Genomic DNA, 17,456 nt, shown 5'->3' on the forward strand with positions numbered 1-17,456 from the left:
ACTATTTCCATATCTCATTTTGATAATCTATACTTCCTTTCAAGCAAACCTTGAAAACAAATTCAACTATCTATATTCCTTCAAAAATACTATGTCTTCCACTTTTAATTATACTGAACTGATAGATGTGTGAATAGATTTTCAGCATAAGGAATATGACACCTCTAAAAATGATTAACCAAGAAAAAGTGGCATCACGTAGTCTGGATAGCACTAAGAATGAAAGGGGAGGTTTACAACATGCTAATAAGACCTGCTATGGTTTGGAAACTGAAACGGGGTCACAGGATAACTGGCCACAGTGATATTTAAAGTCCTCTCATCCTGCCTTGCCTCTTCTTACTCTTTGCTTACTTATTATGCTTCACTGCCTACACACCAGCTACCATTTCATGTGACATTTCAGGTAGCAATTCACCCGTCTGGAGCTCTTTTTGACCTAATTTCAGCACTGCCTACAGAGATTTCAGGTGCATTCATTTATAAAAGTTCATTTCTGGCATACAAAGGCTATGCTGTTTGTCACTTTTTATTTTTCACACATCAGTGACGTTTATGCAACAAAATTATTTGTTTAAGTGCGGCGGGATCATGGTTTGGGTTATAATAACTTCTTTCAACAAGTCTAATAAGCAATCAAGGTACAAATTTCCCTTGCTTTTATTTTGAAGATAAAGTCGCCAATTTAGAGCCTGCGCAGTAGAACCGGATAAGAACAGACAGGATCTGTCGCTTCACGGTGTCGAGAAAAAGAAATGCGTAATTTTCCTTTCAATTTTAACTTTTCTTGTAGGTGACGAGTTCACTTCTTGATCGTTTACCACAGGGCTTACATTTTTACACAGTTCCGGTTTGTTTGTAGCCCCGAAATACATTTTTTCATTCATTTTTTACGTGCCTGTTTGTGTCATTTGCACTTCCTGGTAGAAACCATGGCAGGCTCAGAAGACCAGAAGTTCTCCCTCCAGGAGGTCCTAGACACTTTTAAGTTGTGTCTGTCGGAAAATAAAGAAGTCTATCTAGAACAGTACGTCGCTGGATGGCGTGGGCTTGTAAAGTAAGTGGTTTGGTGGTCCAAATATTCTCTGTGTGTTCTTACATCAGTGTAGAAGTAAAGTAAGGCGAGCAGATCACAGCAAGGTAAATGTAGGACAGAGAGCGTTTACTATAAGCTAAGATCAAGTCTTGAGATTTATATCTGATCCAGCTGACTCTTCATCTATTTAAAAAAAAAAAAAAAAAAAAAAGAAGATTAACTTTCGTATGTTTAATGAATAAAAAAGTGTCACCTTCATGCCATGAAAACTTTCCAGGTTACAGACCCTCAAAGAACATAGGGATAGGCTAAAATTTTCTTTTTAATTAATTATTTTATGAGTCCTTGCAGCTTCATAATTACAGGAGATATCCACAGATTTGAAAAACACATTAAAGCTCTGTTCAAAAACAAATAAATTGTATAACCTGAAATCAAACCCCCCTTTTGTTCAATTCTGTTTTCTGATTCCAACTTTGTGCCTCAGTATCATGTCTCCTTTCCCTCAGCCCTAACTGCTTGCACCAGATGGCTGCCCCTGACTGAGCCTGGTTCTCCCTTTTAACAGGTTTCTTCCTGTTACAAGGAAATGTTCTTTCCCACTGCTGCCAAAATGCTTGTTCATAGGGGGTTGTCTGATTGTTGGGGTTTCTCTGTATTATTGTAGGATTACTGTACCTTATAGTTTTAGGCACTTTAAGGTGATTTTTTTTGTGATTTAAATAAATAAAATTGGATTGTATTGAAAGTTATATTGTAGTTTCAATTGCAAAACTACAACAGTCAAATGTCTGTGAAACAAGGGTCATCACAGGCTGAGATAGGTGGCTGATCAAAACAGGTTATAGCATATGAAAGGGTCTACTTTACCTACAGACTGATTCCAGAATCATATTCCTGGTAATAGTGTGCCTTCTTGGCTAGGGCTAGGTCTCTGTGGAAAAAGAGATTTTATTCTCAGTGGACTTTCTGGTTTTTAAAAAAAAAAAAAAAAAATCAATAAAATGTGATGACAGAAGCAGGCCGACAAGTATTTGCAAAGCTGGTAATGCTAGCATGAGTGTTCCCCTTTAAAAGCTCCATGTTTTTTTTATATAAGAGCAATTAAAAGATCCAATAGAAAAAAGAAACAAATACCAGAGCTGTATAGTGAGAGTTTTGACGGAGAGTATAGTTTGGACTCTTTTCAATTAGGAAAAAATGAAAGTAAAGGAATCAAAGGCAACACAATAGCATTACGAAACAGGCTGAGGCACAATAACTGCATCTTGATAATATTTTAGAAATGACTGGAATTTGTAATTATAATTGAAATTCAAATTGCAGCGGCTTTCATAAATGTTGCATTTTTATTGTAAAAAGTATGAAATATTTTTGCAGCAGGAACAGCATAAAAGGGAAAGAGTTGAGCTTCAGCTCTGGTCTGTGAGTGAATTCTTGGAATTTCTCATGTGAACTGAACCGATTATAATTTGCAGGCATTTAGAATTTACTGCCGTAATAGTAGACCAAAAGGACACCCAGGTGTTAACTGAGTGTGTTTTTACTCCTTGTAATAGGTTTCTGAACAGCTTGGGAAGTGTCTTTGGCTTCATTTCTAAGGATGCTGTCAGCAAGATCCAGATCCTTGTGAATTATATGAATGGTGAGAACGCTTCTCACTATGCTACTGTGCAGTCGATGGTAAAATACGAACTGGACAATAATCTCGTGGATGTGAACAAGAAAGGAAGCCACCCAGAGTCTGGCTGTCGTACTCTGCTGAGGCTCCACCGCGCTCTGAGATGGCTGGAGCTCTTCCTGGATCGCCTGCGCACCAGCACAGAAGACAGTAAAACATCTGCCCTGTGTGCAGAGGCCTACAACGAGTCCCTCGCCCAGCACCATCCGTGGATGATCCGTAAGGCTGCGGGCATGGCCTTCCTCGTGCTTCCTGGCCGCCAAACCTTTTTTGAAGTAATGAATGTTGGCCCACCTGAGCAGGTTGTGGCCAAGCTGGGGGAGGCCCTACCTCTCATCTCTGAGGTGTACCAGATCACAGAGGACCTATATGCTCAACATAACATGCTTGATTTACCTTAGAAGCAAGAAGTGCTAATATCTGACACGTCATACTTTATATAATTAAATATTTGTAACTTGTCCTTGGTGAAAGGCTGCTGAACAAGATGCTTCTGCTGCTTGGTGAAGGATTGTCATAATTAGCTGTAATACCACTAAGATTAATTTTGAAACTACTGTATACATGTTTTAACATAAAATTCTGTACATTTTCCTCCAAGTAATGGACCTTTGAATGTATTTTTATTAACTCATCTTTTGCTTTTAAATCAACAGTTCCCAGTCTAGGGTCAGCAATCATTTACAGTATATTAATTAATATTAATATATTGTTTGTAGTTAACTCAGATTTTGAAGATTTTACATTTTTAGACAGAAATATATAATTTAAAAAGCTGCACCTTTTAAACTTTTGACCATCCACCCATCAATCTTTCTGAGTAAATGAGCCCAGCCATCTCTCAGAGGAAGGTTAAACATGTAGGATAAGATCCTGTTGGTTTAATTCTTATAATATTTAACAGAATAAAATCCTTCTTCTAAAATAACCAATCTTAAATAATAAAAATCAGTTTATTATTTCTTTTTAAATCCTTAAGGACTTTTTGACTTGGTTTTTAATTTAGTTTAAAATTGCAATTAGATCTTTATACGGTATTTGAAAAAGAAACTGATCCTGAATTTACCTTAAATCCCTTCATTAGTTAGAATTTTTTTTTTTTTAAGTAAAGCTGCTGGAGAAACACTCTTAGACAATAAATTAATAAAAGTTAAAATCTAAAAGAGTTTTTAGACAGAATTTCAATTTTCAATTCTCTCCCAACAGTCAAGATTTAGAAAACAACACGGCAAAATAACTACTTCTATTAAAGCATAAATGACAATACTGATACAAAGAACTACAAACAATACAAAACAATGTCTTTTTCTTCAATTCTAAAAGGCTTTTCATACAGTTTACAATACCACCTTAATAAATGGACTACACAACACTGCTTTACCTGGGAATGCTGTAAGTTGATTTTTAAGTTACTTGTAAGCACACATTGTGTCGCTTCGTCTGGTCTGCCCTCCCTTGTCTCCTATTATTCAAGGAGTTCCCCAGGGCTCCATATTAGGACCACTATATATAACTTTTCCATTAATTTCCGTTAATTTATTAAATGCTGCGTTCTGTTTTTATTCAGTCATCTATTGTTATAAATTATTTACTGTTATCATTTACTGTTTAACTCCTTCAGTAGTACAGACCCTGGAATTTCTGCACTCATTCTTTGATGTTCTCATTTGATCTCATTGTGACTGTTCTAACCTCAGTAACACTTTTTACTTTGATTTAAAAAAGAAAATCTGAATTAATGAAATAAAAGGAAATATTGATCTGCTTGAAGTTTTCGGATGGAGGATGTTCAAATTACAGTTTTCCATTGTGGTCATGTTTGGGAATAGCTGCTCTGGATTGTTTTGGTTTTTTTTAAATTAATTTAAAAATATGAAGGGAACTACAGTGGGTCCCTGAAGTCTTGGGCTCCCGTTTAAAGCTGCTGTTTTTGCAACAACATTTATTCAAAGGAAATAAACCAAGTTTGCATTTTGGATTTGAGATTTCAGCATTAAGAAGTAATGAAGAAACAATGAAATGACAAATTAATTAGAAGTGAACAAATGTTTGGCTCTCAGATATGAAAACAGGCTGAAGAGATTTAATATCTTAAGAGGATTAACAGAAAAGTTATTTACTGGCATGATGATGATATTTTGTAATGCTTAAAAGACCAAACATTTAATTGGGGAAACATGACACAAAGTAATAATGAATAATAGTGAGGTATACCAATTATGAAAATTGTATGGAATAAAGTAAACTGTTACGTCAGTTTTTCAGCTGCCATGCAGTATTTAATCCAGTGTTAAAATGTTGAACCTTCTGTTGCTGGTAATCATTATTAATGACCTTTCTATTTAGATATATTACAAAATATTCCATAAATATGGGATGATGATATATTACAAATGCAAATGGACAAACATACTTAATTGGGAAACAGCATGTTGTAAATCATTGATTAAAAAGGTTTAACTCTGTACATTGTTGTTTTCCATAAATTCATATCACTTCAGTGTTTTACTACACATCTGATTTAGGTTTTTTCTTGTTAAATGAAGATTTGTATTTTTGTTACATGCAAATGTTTATTTATGTCCACATGAACAAATGTTTTGCATTATGAATTGATTTATGATTAATGTACAAATATTATGATAGAATATAGCATTTGGAACAAGCATGTTCTGTATTCTGTGTTATTATTCACTCAAACATGTAATAAACATTGCAGGTGAAAAAAGACAGATGTTCCCGTTTGGCCGTGAAGGATGTACTTAAGGTTTCTTATTTTGTGAATTAAACTTTGTCATGTGATTTTTTTTTATTTTAGAAAATAAGTCATTGTAAGTGCAGCCATCTCACTGTCCTTAAACAGCATCTTGAAGGTGACAGAAATGAACACATATCATTACTATGAGACTAAATACACTCACCGGCCACTTTGTTGGGTACACCTGTTCATCTACACATTAATGCAAATGTTTACTCAACCAATCACATGGCAGCAACTAAATGCATTTATGCATATAGACAAGATGATCAGCTATAATTCAATCTGAGCATCAGAATGGGGATGAAAGGTGATTTAAGTGACTTTGAATATGACATGATTGTTGGTGCCATATGGGTTGATTTGAGTATTACAGAAACTGCTGATCTGCTGGGATTTTCCCACACCACAGAGAATGGTCTGGAAAAGAGAAAATTGATTGATGATTAAGGCTAAGGATATTTTTCCTACATTATTTTATTTTAGGTAGTTTTGTGAGAACACATTATTGTTTCAGTTAGTTTTGGTTTTGATTATAGTGAACACGTTTTCAAACCTAATTTTAGCTTTTAGCTCACTAAACAATAAAATAAGCTTGCCACCTTCTGTTTGCATTAATGTATGAAGCTGCAGTTGCATGTTTCCAACAGCAGGGGACTCCCACTCTCCAACCACAGGTTGTCAAGGCAACCAGAGTGTCATGGCAACGTTGCTGACGCTTGAGAAAGGACTTAATACCCAAACTGGGAAGTAAAGCGCACAAACGCTAATTTAACTTGTTGACCGGCTACGGAAGCGTACATTTATACGTTTAACCAGTGCGATAGTTTTTAAAAGCTGTGCTCATAGCCTTTAGAACAATATAAACTTTCTTTACTCTTTTTTTGTAAAGCACTTACGCCGAAACACAGCTGGAAATCTTCAAAGCAGCGGATCTTCGATGCATCAAACAAGGCCAAAATCCTCTAAGGGGCGAAGCAGACCTGCTGTAGACAGCTCACTGTATCCAGGGGAGGCGAACAGCATCCACAGGGAGCCGGGGTCTCCTGAGTTCCGCAGGCCGGACAGAAACCTTCGCTCCCGGTCTCAGCCCGTCATGTTGCAAGCTAACCACCTGAGCCAAGAGGAAGTTTTGCACATGCTGCAGCGTACTCCTGCTGCTCCGCCACAGTCCTTAAACAAGTACAAAGTCCTTCCGTCAATAGAGAAGAGAAGGCAGTCAGAGGTGAGCCTGCACAAAGACGTGTACAACCTTAACCTAGCAAAGGATGGTGATGATGTGACCAAGGTCTGCAGCCCCAGTGATTCAACGGCAGAAGCTGGCAGTGGCAGTTTGCTTCTTGCTGTAAGAGCTCCATGCGGAAGGAGGTTTCAGCAGCCCTTTGACCCCACACACACTCTGCTAACAGTGAAAGCCAGTGCAGAGGCCAGGTTTGGAACCAGGTATGAAGATGCTTGCATTGAGACCATGGAGGTGCCACGCAGGACCTTTAGAGACCTGCGTATGACTCTGGCACAGTGTGCCATTCCTAACAGATCCGTGCTGTGCATCTCTCAGAAAACTGACACTATGGGGGGACAGGAGTAATATGTGTTCTTTGAGGTCTGTAACTGTGCATTTTGTAGCTTCACTTGGATATCTGAACTTCACTGTGCAAAGTTTAAAAGGCTTCTTTCGCACCAATCTGTAGCCTCTAAGATTTTTAATGCCAAACTTCGTCCAATATGCACCTTACTCAAGTAAAATTAAACTTCTCGTGCTCAGGATCTGTGTAGCAGAAGAGATGTTTTTCTGCATTGTGTTCATGAACCTGCACGGAGTTGTGATTCTTCAGAGTACTTTGAGATTATATACATTTCAGGATGTATAAATAAATGTTTCATAACTCTGGAAGCTCAATGAGCAAATGGGGTTATATATTTGGAAAATAAAATATTCACAACGACGTTGATTCTCAAAAATGATTTAGGTGGTCTTTACGCATGTAAAAGCTCAGTTTTGCAATCTACATTTAATAAATTTTAGTATAGCTCCTTTCAATTTGTTTTCCCAAAGTGTTCATTAAAACTAACTTATCATAATCAAGTTTTATTATTAAATGGAGGAAAGTAATCTTTTGAATCATTTGATTAAATTTAAATTAATAAAATGTATCCTTTTTCCAGGCAGTTCATGGCATGGGCAAGCAAGTATAACATCTTCCAAAAAAATAAGTTTAATGACAAAGTAAAATGGTAGAAGTTTTACATTCATGTCTGCAGTATATACCGTTTATATTTAGAGTTCAGGGTGCCTCACATCCCACTAAATGATATTTACTAGTTTAATTGCTTCAGTAAGATTTTGCAAGCTGGAATTGTACAGCCTGCTCCTGAAGGCATCATCAAAACCTTATTACTCAGGTGTACTCATTAAAATGTAAGCTATTAGAACCACGCCAAGGAACTTGGGAGTTTTTCACCAGAGAACTTTTGAATCCATTTAAATTGCTTGTGTGTTTGACTTCACAGAAATGGTAGTCAACACCAAAGTGAGTCAATTAGTCTGTTTAACTGAAAATACAGTTTTAAATTTTAAATAAAATTATGCTCAAATGTGTTTCAACAAACTCATAATACCATTTGTGCCAACTCTGGAAAATTTATTGAAACAATCACACAGTAAAGTTAAAGGGGGAAAAAGCTATCAGGTCTCTCCCTCTGTCTCTCTTTTTATTAACTTATTTTTTAAACTTTAAGTCATCTTCTCAGCAGGCTTTAACAAGATTTTTTTTTTAAATCCACAAAAAAAAAAAACCTCAGCAACATCCTCACATGAAATTATGACTCCCGCTACAGTAAGACAGGCATTTTAAACTTTTAAAATGCTTTAAGCCACTCAAGGATAATTGATCAAACTCAAGTCATGCAAACATCTATACTAACTACATTAATATTTCACTGCACAAATAAATGAAAGAACACTGCAATCCAACACTCCTGTATGCTTTAAGGTGACGTCAGTGAACAAAGGCAAACAAAATCAAAGTGCAAACTTTGTTTGGCACAGTTAACACACGCATGCATCTGTAAACAATAAAAGTGCAAACAATAAATCCTTGGGGGAAGGGGGGTCATTAACATTTTAGGCAACATGTCTGGTTGTTGCAACTTCAGCTTATCAGGTTCTCCATTTCCTCCAGATTGGAGGTGTCAAGTTTGATGATTTTCCTGTCTGTAGGTGAAAGGAAAAAAAGAGGATGCGTCATTAGGATCTGGATTCTCTCAATTGTATCAAGCTCGAGTAAAAAAATGGAACATACCGAAATGCATCTCAATCTGTTTTATAATGTCCATGCTGTGCTCGCTGTCCACCATATTAACAGCAAATCCACGTCGGCCAAAACGGCCGGTACGGCCAATGCGGTGAAGGTATGTATCATTGTCAGCATTCCCGTCCAGATCAACTGGGAGTTCGAAGTTCACCACCAAAGACACCTGTTCCACATCAATACCTGCAATCCATGTAAGCAAAATAGTAAGTGCTGGATAGGGCTGTTCGATATAACGATATATATCGGATGACGATATAAAAAAGCCTATTGTTTCATTTTACGCTATTGTTTGTTTTGTGGTGTCGCAAAATAAACTGTTTACGGCAATATTTTTTCATCATTTTGATGGTCATTGTAGTGACTATATTAATTTCTTAAAGTTCTCTCTTTCGCTTATATTTTATATAACCACACTACGGACGGACAAGCGCCTGTTTTTATGCACTGTCGTTAGCAACAACGATGGTAAAACCTTCGCTTGTCCGCTTGTTTATTTTCCACATAAACCTTTCACAATAAAGCTCAAGATCCTGTTGAGACTTAAAAAAAAAAAAAACCCTGAATCATGTGAAAGAGTATGCAGAGTATTTATGGATGAGAAGCAAAAAAGAGTCGTCAGGTGCTAAAAAATAAACCTTAGACTCAAACATTAGAACAGGCTTTTCTCCGCAGCACGCTATGTAATAAATACTCAAAGAAAACAGCGGCCGGTGCAACTTATGTCTAAAAATGCATCCTTTAATAAATCTGTTTTTTTAAAACACTCGACTCCAGGTACACGACGCCCAGCTGGAAACACTTTCCGCAAGTCAAGCTGCCCGAGATTCACAGAAAATGTTAAATCTTTGTGATTTATATCGTTATTGGGACGATAGATGTCTTATATCGGGATATGAGATTTTGGTCATATCGCACAGCCCTAGTGCTGATGGACATGGACTTCAGGGATCAACAGTGGTTAAAGTGATCTACACTGGCTCACTGATAAAAAAAAAAAAAAAAGGTTTTAGACAATTTCCCCACTGATGGATTAAATAATAAACATTTTAATAAACCGAATCTGCCTCACTTTAAAATAGACGTGTCCACCTCTAGCTCTACATTAATGGGTGCACACTTACCACCATTGGTATCAATCATTGGCAATCAACTCTCACTTAATAGCCTTCTTACCTCTTGAGCACACATTCGTGGTCACAAGCACTTTCTCTTTGCCGCTCCTGAAGCGTTCAATGACAGCAGCTCGCTGCTCCACTGTCATTTCACCACTTAGCAATGCCACCTGATGGCCCTCTTTGGTCAGACTTTCTGTCAGCCAGGCAGCCATCTTTCGGGTCTAAAGAAAGAGGGTAAGAAAAGAAGTTATAACCACTCATACTTACAATTTAGCCACTAAGGGTTTGGGGTTTTTTGGGTTTGGGTTTGGGTGTGTGTGTGTGTGTGTGTGTGTGTGTGTGTGTGTGTGTGTGTGTGTGTGTGTGTGGGGGGGGGGGGGGGGGGGGGGGGGTGTTGATGAACAGTGCTGACCAAAAGTGTTGTGCTTGTGTCACATTTCTCCCCTCAATTTTAATAGCACTCTAGTTTTCACACAGTCATACTTACTTTCTACATCTCATTCACTGACATATACCAACATTTGCACCACTCAACAGGTCATTTTTAATACGGACAAGCAGGGAGAGGCACAGGTGGGTCCTCTACATCCCATTTTTCTACACCCTGCCTGGTGCCAGGTTTGGCTGGCCCTGGGGATAGGTTGACTGAATCCCGGGATCACTGTTGGCTTTTTACCCCTTAGCTTTAATAGCTCATCGCTCCTTCAGCCAGGTGAGTTAAAACTGATCATTTATTAAGTGAAAAGGTCACACGAGTCTGCTTTTTCTAAGCTCCAGCTTCCTACCTAGAGCTACAAGCAACCACAGCCTGAAAAAAAGGATATTTCCTCTGTCAACAAAAACACCGTGTCTTGCAGCCAAATAAACTCGGGGCTCATCATGCACTATTACTCTACTACTAGTACTGGTGTCTTCAGCTACTTTATCCGTAGATTAAAATTTAGGATACTAACTTACTGACATAAAACCCTTCTTTTTGTGAGCTCTCTCCTTCTCACGAGTTACAGTGCTTTCAGTGCCAAATTAAAACCATTAAATCATAGTTTTTGTTAAGCAGCTTTGAAAACACCTGACTTACCTTGCAAAAGATCATGGCCTGTGCAATGGTAAGGGCCCCGTATAGATTGCAGAGTGCCGTGAACTTGTCCTCCTTCTCTTTGCAGTTCACATAGAACTGTTTGATGGTATCCAGAGTCTCCTCCTCACGCTTTAGCCGGATTATATTAGGTTCAGAAACAATTTGCTCTGCAAACCTCCACACAGAGTCCTCAAATGTTGCAGAGAAAAAGAGCATCTGACAGTTCATCGGCAGCTGTCTGCATAAGTGTGGAGACAAAGTGTGACAAAAAACACTTGTTTAAACAAACAACAAAGAATGTTAAGTCATTAGACCTCTCTTTTCAGTTTATTGTTGTGTGTACATTGGTATATTGAGACGGAGGAATGTTAATGTGGCTTTTGATATAACTGATTAACAAGTGTTCCCTGTAGTACATTTTTACATTAAAAGAAACATAAGGTTCCTGAGATAAACCAGACTGATCTTAGTGGAAAGCAGAGCAGCACGTTGAAGCTGGTACTGCAGGGTTCAAAACTGTGCAAACTATTAAATGTAATACAGAGATGGCATGTGTGAATAAAATATATTAATCAACAAAGAAAAGGCTGATGATGCCAGCAGTAAAAAATAAATTAATAAAAATGACAAAGTTGTAGTTCATGGTGGAGCTGCAGCCTCTCCTCTCGCACTCACAAAAACACATGCAGCAAATCTGAGGCCAGTGACAAAGGGGATTTCCAGAGTCGAACAGAAGGGTTCACTGTGACTACAATTAGAATCAAAAGAGGACTGTGGTGGAAAATTTTACATTTGTGCTTCCATAACATAACACGATTAAAAGAAATTATTTTTTGTATGCTGGTCTTTAAGAGTTCCTTCCTGTGAGAACAAAGTCTTCATGTTGCTTGGCTCACATCTAAAAATGTTAGCTTGCCCTTTTTGCTGTGAATCATACTTTATATATGTATGCATGCATGTATATATTATTATCAATCTCCACTTTGATGGGCCACCTGCTCAACAAGTTTAAATATGAAGCGATCTTTTCACTGACACTCAAGCAAAAAATGCTGTTTAAGAAAAAGTTAAAACGACAGGATTGTATGCAGATATAAATATAGCGGATATCATGTTAACTTGGCTGCCAGCTTACATCGTCTCTGCTCGCTCTTTAATGAGTTTTAAATGATGTGAAGTCCTCTCCATGACCCCTTTTAAACTCATCCCTGCATGCTTCAGGTTATCACACAGACACAGAGGGAAAACTGCTGTCAGCTCTCGCAAAGCATTTTGTGACATCAGATTTAAAGACTGCGTTTTTATTCTAATTTGTTCTTTATTAGCTTTGTCGCCGCAAGAAGGAAATCAAAGGTGTATGGGAGGAGGTGAAAAGACTCCTCTACTCACACAGGTGGTTCAATAAACAATACTTATTTACAGATGTTCTCATTGCGATTTTAGGAACAAGCACTGATGCTGTAGACTAGAACAATATTTCTTCTCGTCCACCTTCACTATTATCTTGGTAATAATGCTGGCTCTTTGCAGACTGCCATGTGTGTTTAAGAGGAGAAGCTTCAAATACAACAGGATCATCTTCATTCCCGCTGTGTTATGAAACTTTGTTGAGAAAAGCACAAGTTGCCTAAGCCGAATCCTTTTTCCCACATCTCTCTCCCACAAGTAAAATCCACGTGCATGTATATTTAAGTACAAATGTGAGTGGAACGCCTGCACTGTGGCATCAACCAGTGCTGTCTTCTTACTGTGTTTTCAACACCAACAACAGGTTCTGTAGTTCAGAGGTATATCTTTTATTTTTAAAACTGGCAACTGAATAAATTTTTAGTGAAGATTCGTGCCACTTTGGTGGAAATAAAGTTACTGGCCACAATAAGCCAGAAGCAGGCTAATCTACCTACCTGATGTGCTTTTGTTGGTTAAGCTGAACCTACTATGACTGATAAAATGAACTATGACATTATAGATTATGGCACCAAATACTAAGCAATTAAAAACCTGCTTCAGGTGAACTGTACTGCATGCCATATTTACCAGCCAGTGTTTGTTATTGTAAAACTCTGGAAATAAAAATATGAACATAAAGACCGAAAGGAGTGCACCTGTGGATTCGAATGCTCTGGTCCCGGTGGCCCTGGGTGGCGATCATCACATCAGCCTCATCCAGCACAAACATAGTGATCTTTTTGGGGTCAATGAGCTTGTACTTGGTGCACCAGTCGTGGACTGTGCCCGGTGTACCAATGACAATCTGCTGTTGCAACTTGGCTCCTCGCTCCACTGAACACAATGCAGAGAGTCACGCAGTGAACACAGACTGGTGACTAGAAATCTTTTCTTCAGAAGAGAGTACAAACACTATCACATTCTTACTTCTATTTCCCCGAATGGCATATGCCAGCTTCACATCTGGACAAAATTTCCCCATTTGCTCAATGACTTGACCAGTCTGCAATGCGAGCTCGTACGTCGGTGCGATGCAAAGGCACTAAAAGAAAATTTTTTTGACCTAGTGAATACATTTCAGGGTCTGATAAAAGGATACCAGCTGTCTCAAGAGATTGAAAATGCTGTGATACTCTGAGGATGTTCTGCTTACCTGAGTCCACTTATTGTCAGGGTTTACATGGCTGAGCATGGCCAGAGAAAATGCAGCAGTTTTACCTGTGCCAGACTGCGACTGTGCAATCAGATTCTGAGGTCTGAAAGCAGAAAAAAGTAGACATGAAGAAATGAATAAATCACAGAAAAACCCGATGTGCTGAAGATTTGAAAGGGTTTTTAAAATTTTGACTGCTTAGATTTTTTTTTTTTTATCATTACAACAGGACAAAAGTCCATTAAAAAAAAAAAAAAAAGAAAGAAAAAAAAAAAAATCACAAACTAAAGTTTTATTAAGTAAAAACCAAAAAAACCAAAACATACCCCATGTCCTCAAGCCTCACCTGCTGAAGCCAGGGTTCCAACACACAAAAAAATGTGCATAAACATGTTTATTTATTCCCACCATTGTTTCAATTATTTGTTGTCAGCAGATTAGACTTGTGACCCTTTCATCGCGTAACAGCTGACAACAAGCTGACTAAACAACAACAAGCTGTTATAGGCTTACAAAATAATGCCTGCTAATGTTGGGCTTGAGTGTCCTATAATTTACCATTTCCTTCTGATAAACAGTTGTATTACATTTCCACATCTTATGGGAGATTATTCGCCAAGTGTCCCAGTCCAACAGCGCTGAATTCGTCAACATCGGCTAACAGCATTTATCAGAGGCAAAAAAGCAGTGCTGTCACAATACTAGAATTCAAAGTCAATACCAATACCCAGGAAATTATTCGATACCATTATTTAATGCCACACACAAGATTTTGACCCCATTTTTTTTGAGCCCATCCTGCAACACCATCCTAACATCAGAACCAACAACCACCTTTATATATAAATAAAGTAAAAACAATATAAAAGACTAATAAGGGCAGAAAAGTATGTATGTCCAGTTGACTAGTCACATACCATTATGGTAGCAGGTATAAATTTTGGGGCATTGTACACTATATGCAAAAAAGAAAATTAATGGTTGTTCTTTTATAGATAATTGTGAAGCTTTTATGCAGCCATGACACTAAACAAGTATTTTATTCTTTTTTCTCGACTCGGTCATTTAATTTTCCATGATTTGCTGGTTTGGAAGTCTTAAAAATAGAAGCAAACTTGGGGGGTGAATTGTCAAGCTGTGCCCTTAATGACTTTTTGCATCTGTATGAGCTTCTCAAAGGCACAGATCATCGTTTTGGAACCTCAGCTTCTCTTACATGTTGAGTTCCAGATGTTTCAATCAGGGCTTAGGTTTAGTCTCCCAAAGGCAGCAGAAGTAGATCCAGCCTGTTATTTACTCCATCTGCTCTTGTTTTTAAGAAACATTTTAAACAGTTGTCTTCCATTAATTGTGGCAACAGTTATGTACTTTGTTTTTTTCATGGCCAACTGTATGTATGCATTTTGCTAGACTGTCTGTACAGCATTTGTTAATTTAAGGTTCCTATATGCAAGGATCTGTTAAAGAGTAATTAAATATTAAAATATAAATAAAATAGTGTAACTTTTTGGCACAAGGCACCATTATAAATGAACACAAGTGTGACATCCACACACATCTTTAAGATGAAAAAAAGGCAAATGGTTAACATTTTTCTGAAATAACTTAAAATTGCTGTTAAATAAATCTCTTAGAATATTTATCAAGTTAATTGTTTTGGCACAAATTCAAAATTAGTGAATATGAACTCACAGCTGTGCCAGCACAATGGGCAGCTAGCCAACTAGCATTACCCAGCATGTCTTTTGGTGGTGTAATTTTCTAAGTGAGCAATTATCAGTATTAAAAATAGGTAATTTTTTTTTAAAAATCACTATGCCCCATGTTTCCCCTGATGAAGTGTGTTATTTTTAAGTTATCAATTGCTGTAATGTAGTAATTTATTTATTTCATATGATTAGAAAAGTGAGAGAAAAATACATTTAACACAGGACCCCACAGGAACCGTTTCTCAGCCCTAAAAGTGGTCAATAATGCAAAATACACAATAATGTAAACCACTTGAAAAACCACAGTGCACGTTTTTTTCTGGCCACTGGAAATTATGACTGTACGCCCTTAACACCATTTGTTGAGATGACAGCAAAGAGATGTCCATTAAAGTGCCATTATTATCAACCTGATAATTTACTGAGAAAAAAAAAAACTACTATAAATTTTAAAAGAGCACGCTACTGTAACATTTACGAATTTAAAACAGACAGATACTTGGGATTCTCCCCTCAAACAACTGTTTTCAGTCAATAAATCAAACAGATTTCTCCCTTCGCTACTAAAACAGATGACTAAAAATCTGACTTATTATAGTGTTGCATTTTCTAACTAGTAGTCATTTTCCTTTTCCATTCATTTTCTTCCACTTATCAGGGTCATGGCAGGGCTGGAGCCTATTCAAGCTACCACTGGGCGAGAGGCAGGGTACACCCTGGACATGTTACCAATATGAGGCAGGGTTAAAACAGCATTAGTCCCATTTTCATTTTGTTTTCAACTGAATTTGCCATTTCAGTTTAGTTTTTATTGTTTTGATGTTCGGATACTTGTCAAAGGCAAGATCTAAGAGGTTCAGAATAGCAAATACAATAAAACAACACTTTGAGAAGGCAGCTTACTCATTATCACTCACGGCCTCATATAATTAACAAGAATCTCCACCAGAGCCTCACCAAGCTCAACAAACTGGACAAAACAAACAAACACTAAAATTAAATGGAATTCCCTTGTATCTTTGAACTTCGTGTAAATTAACAAATACAAATTTGAAACGTAGTTTTCTTTATAAACAGACTTACGGCTGTGCCAACATCATAGGCAAAGCGTTTTCCTGGATCCTTGATGGTCTGTTAAAGCCCATATTGTACACCCCCTTCAGCAACTCAGGCTTCCTATTAAAAATACAAAATAAGGTAATTTTATAAAAGTAACACACAAAGCAAACGAGCATGATGGAAGTTTTCCTTGCAGACTCACAGTCTCAGCTCCTCAAAGGTCTTCACCGAGTACAGTGGAGAGTTGGGGTCCGCCTGCAGGACCTCCACCTGGTTTCTGTTCCTCACCAGTGAGCGGCGGATTAGTTTGTTCAGCAGAGACTGCTCGGCCAGGTTGACTCGCTCCTCTCCCCATCCTCCATTTCCGGCCTTCACGGGCATGATATTCCCTACACAGGTGGCAATACCAGCAACCACCATGACAGCACAATCATAAGTTAGCAGTTAATTTAGTTAGATGTGATTTTAAGGAGGAAAAACGAATAGTTAAGTTACCGTTTATGTCTCCTATCACGTTGCGTGGACCACGAACTCCACTGACTTTTTTGGAAAAGTCAAGCTGGTGAAAAAAACAAAATATGTTTGAAATTTTTTTGGCGCAAATAACGCAGCAGTGACAGCGAAGTCAGCGTTAAGCTAGCTAGTTAGCACGCGTTTTGACCCAACAGTTTGGAAGTTGTTGGGTAACCTTTAAAAGTTACCTGTGAGGATGTAGCCTCCTGAACATCCACTGCAGCTGCCCAAGAGTTTTGGGACATTTTCAGGCAGTTTTTGTGTAGTTTTTTTTCCGAGACGAGCAACCTTTTTTCTTTTTGTGCAAAAGTTTGATGTCAGCATGAGCGATGTGCGTGAGCGCGCCGCTGTCCCGACCTGAACCAACCGCAACCTGCTGCTGGACCACGCGTGTCGCATTCACAAGCGTTGGAAATATTGACTATATTAAAACTTCAACCCACAGACGCAACTAATCAAAGCAAAAACAAGCTGAGTAGTGGTGCTTTTGCAGCTTTTCGTTTTGAAGCCAATTCTTTGACGTTTCTTTAGGTAAAATGTGTGAGAGAGCTTTTAATCAAGTTCCATCCACAGATAGTTTATAATGTGATA

At 37.8% G+C, this 17,456-nt stretch overlaps 3 protein-coding genes across 3 annotated transcripts; 2 read left to right on the top strand and 1 right to left on the bottom strand.

Annotated features, from left to right (window-relative positions):
• The first annotated feature begins 701 nt into the window (after positions 1-701).
• Positions 702-5,519, top strand: cptp (ceramide-1-phosphate transfer protein). The gene is made up of 2 exons (XM_085444390.1): positions 702-1,057; positions 2,596-5,519. Exons 1-2 carry the CDS (start codon positions 933-935, stop codon positions 3,116-3,118), a joined length of 648 nt encoding a protein of 215 aa, XP_085300516.1. The 5' UTR covers positions 702-932; the 3' UTR covers positions 3,119-5,519.
• A 644-nt stretch (positions 5,520-6,163) lies between these two features.
• ubxn10 (UBX domain protein 10) lies at positions 6,164-7,421 on the top strand. Its single transcript, XM_085443907.1, has one exon. It carries the CDS (start codon positions 6,416-6,418, stop codon positions 7,061-7,063), a length of 648 nt encoding a protein of 215 aa, XP_085300033.1. The 5' UTR covers positions 6,164-6,415; the 3' UTR covers positions 7,064-7,421.
• A 716-nt stretch (positions 7,422-8,137) lies between these two features.
• Positions 8,138-17,261, bottom strand: ddx19a (DEAD-box helicase 19a). The gene is made up of 11 exons (XM_085443677.1): positions 17,054-17,261; positions 16,848-16,911; positions 16,555-16,741; positions 16,377-16,469; positions 13,585-13,687; positions 13,359-13,473; positions 13,088-13,265; positions 10,983-11,220; positions 9,963-10,125; positions 8,778-8,969; positions 8,138-8,689 (listed from the first exon to the last, which is right to left on the bottom strand). The coding sequence occupies exons 1-11, from the start codon at positions 17,108-17,110 to the stop codon at positions 8,628-8,630; spliced, it is 1,452 nt and encodes a 483-aa protein (XP_085299803.1). The 5' UTR covers positions 17,111-17,261; the 3' UTR covers positions 8,138-8,627.
• Positions 17,262-17,456: the final 195 nt, after the last annotated feature.

This window comes from Copadichromis virginalis, linkage group LG20, assembly GCF_057382275.1.
Source record: "Copadichromis virginalis isolate Kocher_CV1m ecotype Utaka linkage group LG20, C_Virginalis_male_GT1.1, whole genome shotgun sequence".
Taxonomy (NCBI): Eukaryota; Metazoa; Chordata; class Actinopteri; order Cichliformes; family Cichlidae; genus Copadichromis; species Copadichromis virginalis.

Coding starts and splice junctions, on each gene's coding strand:
- cptp (XM_085444390.1), top strand. CDS start 933: ATGGCAGGCTCAGAAGACCAGAAGTTCTCCCTCCAGGAGGTCCTAGAC. Junction 1,058..2,595: donor GGATGGCGTGGGCTTGTAAA/GTAAGTGGTTTG, acceptor TCCTTGTAATAG/GTTTCTGAACAGCTTGGGAA.
- ubxn10 (XM_085443907.1), top strand. CDS start 6,416: ATGCATCAAACAAGGCCAAAATCCTCTAAGGGGCGAAGCAGACCTGCT.
- ddx19a (XM_085443677.1), bottom strand. CDS start 17,110: ATGTCCCAAAACTCTTGGGCAGCTGCAGTGGATGTTCAGGAGGCTACA. Junction 16,742..16,847: donor CGTGATAGGAGACATAAACG/GTAACTTAACTA, acceptor CCACCTGTGTAG/GGAATATCATGCCCGTGAAG. Junction 13,266..13,358: donor TGCCATTCGGGGAAATAGAA/GTAAGAATGTGA, acceptor CATTGTGTTCAG/TGGAGCGAGGAGCCAAGTTG.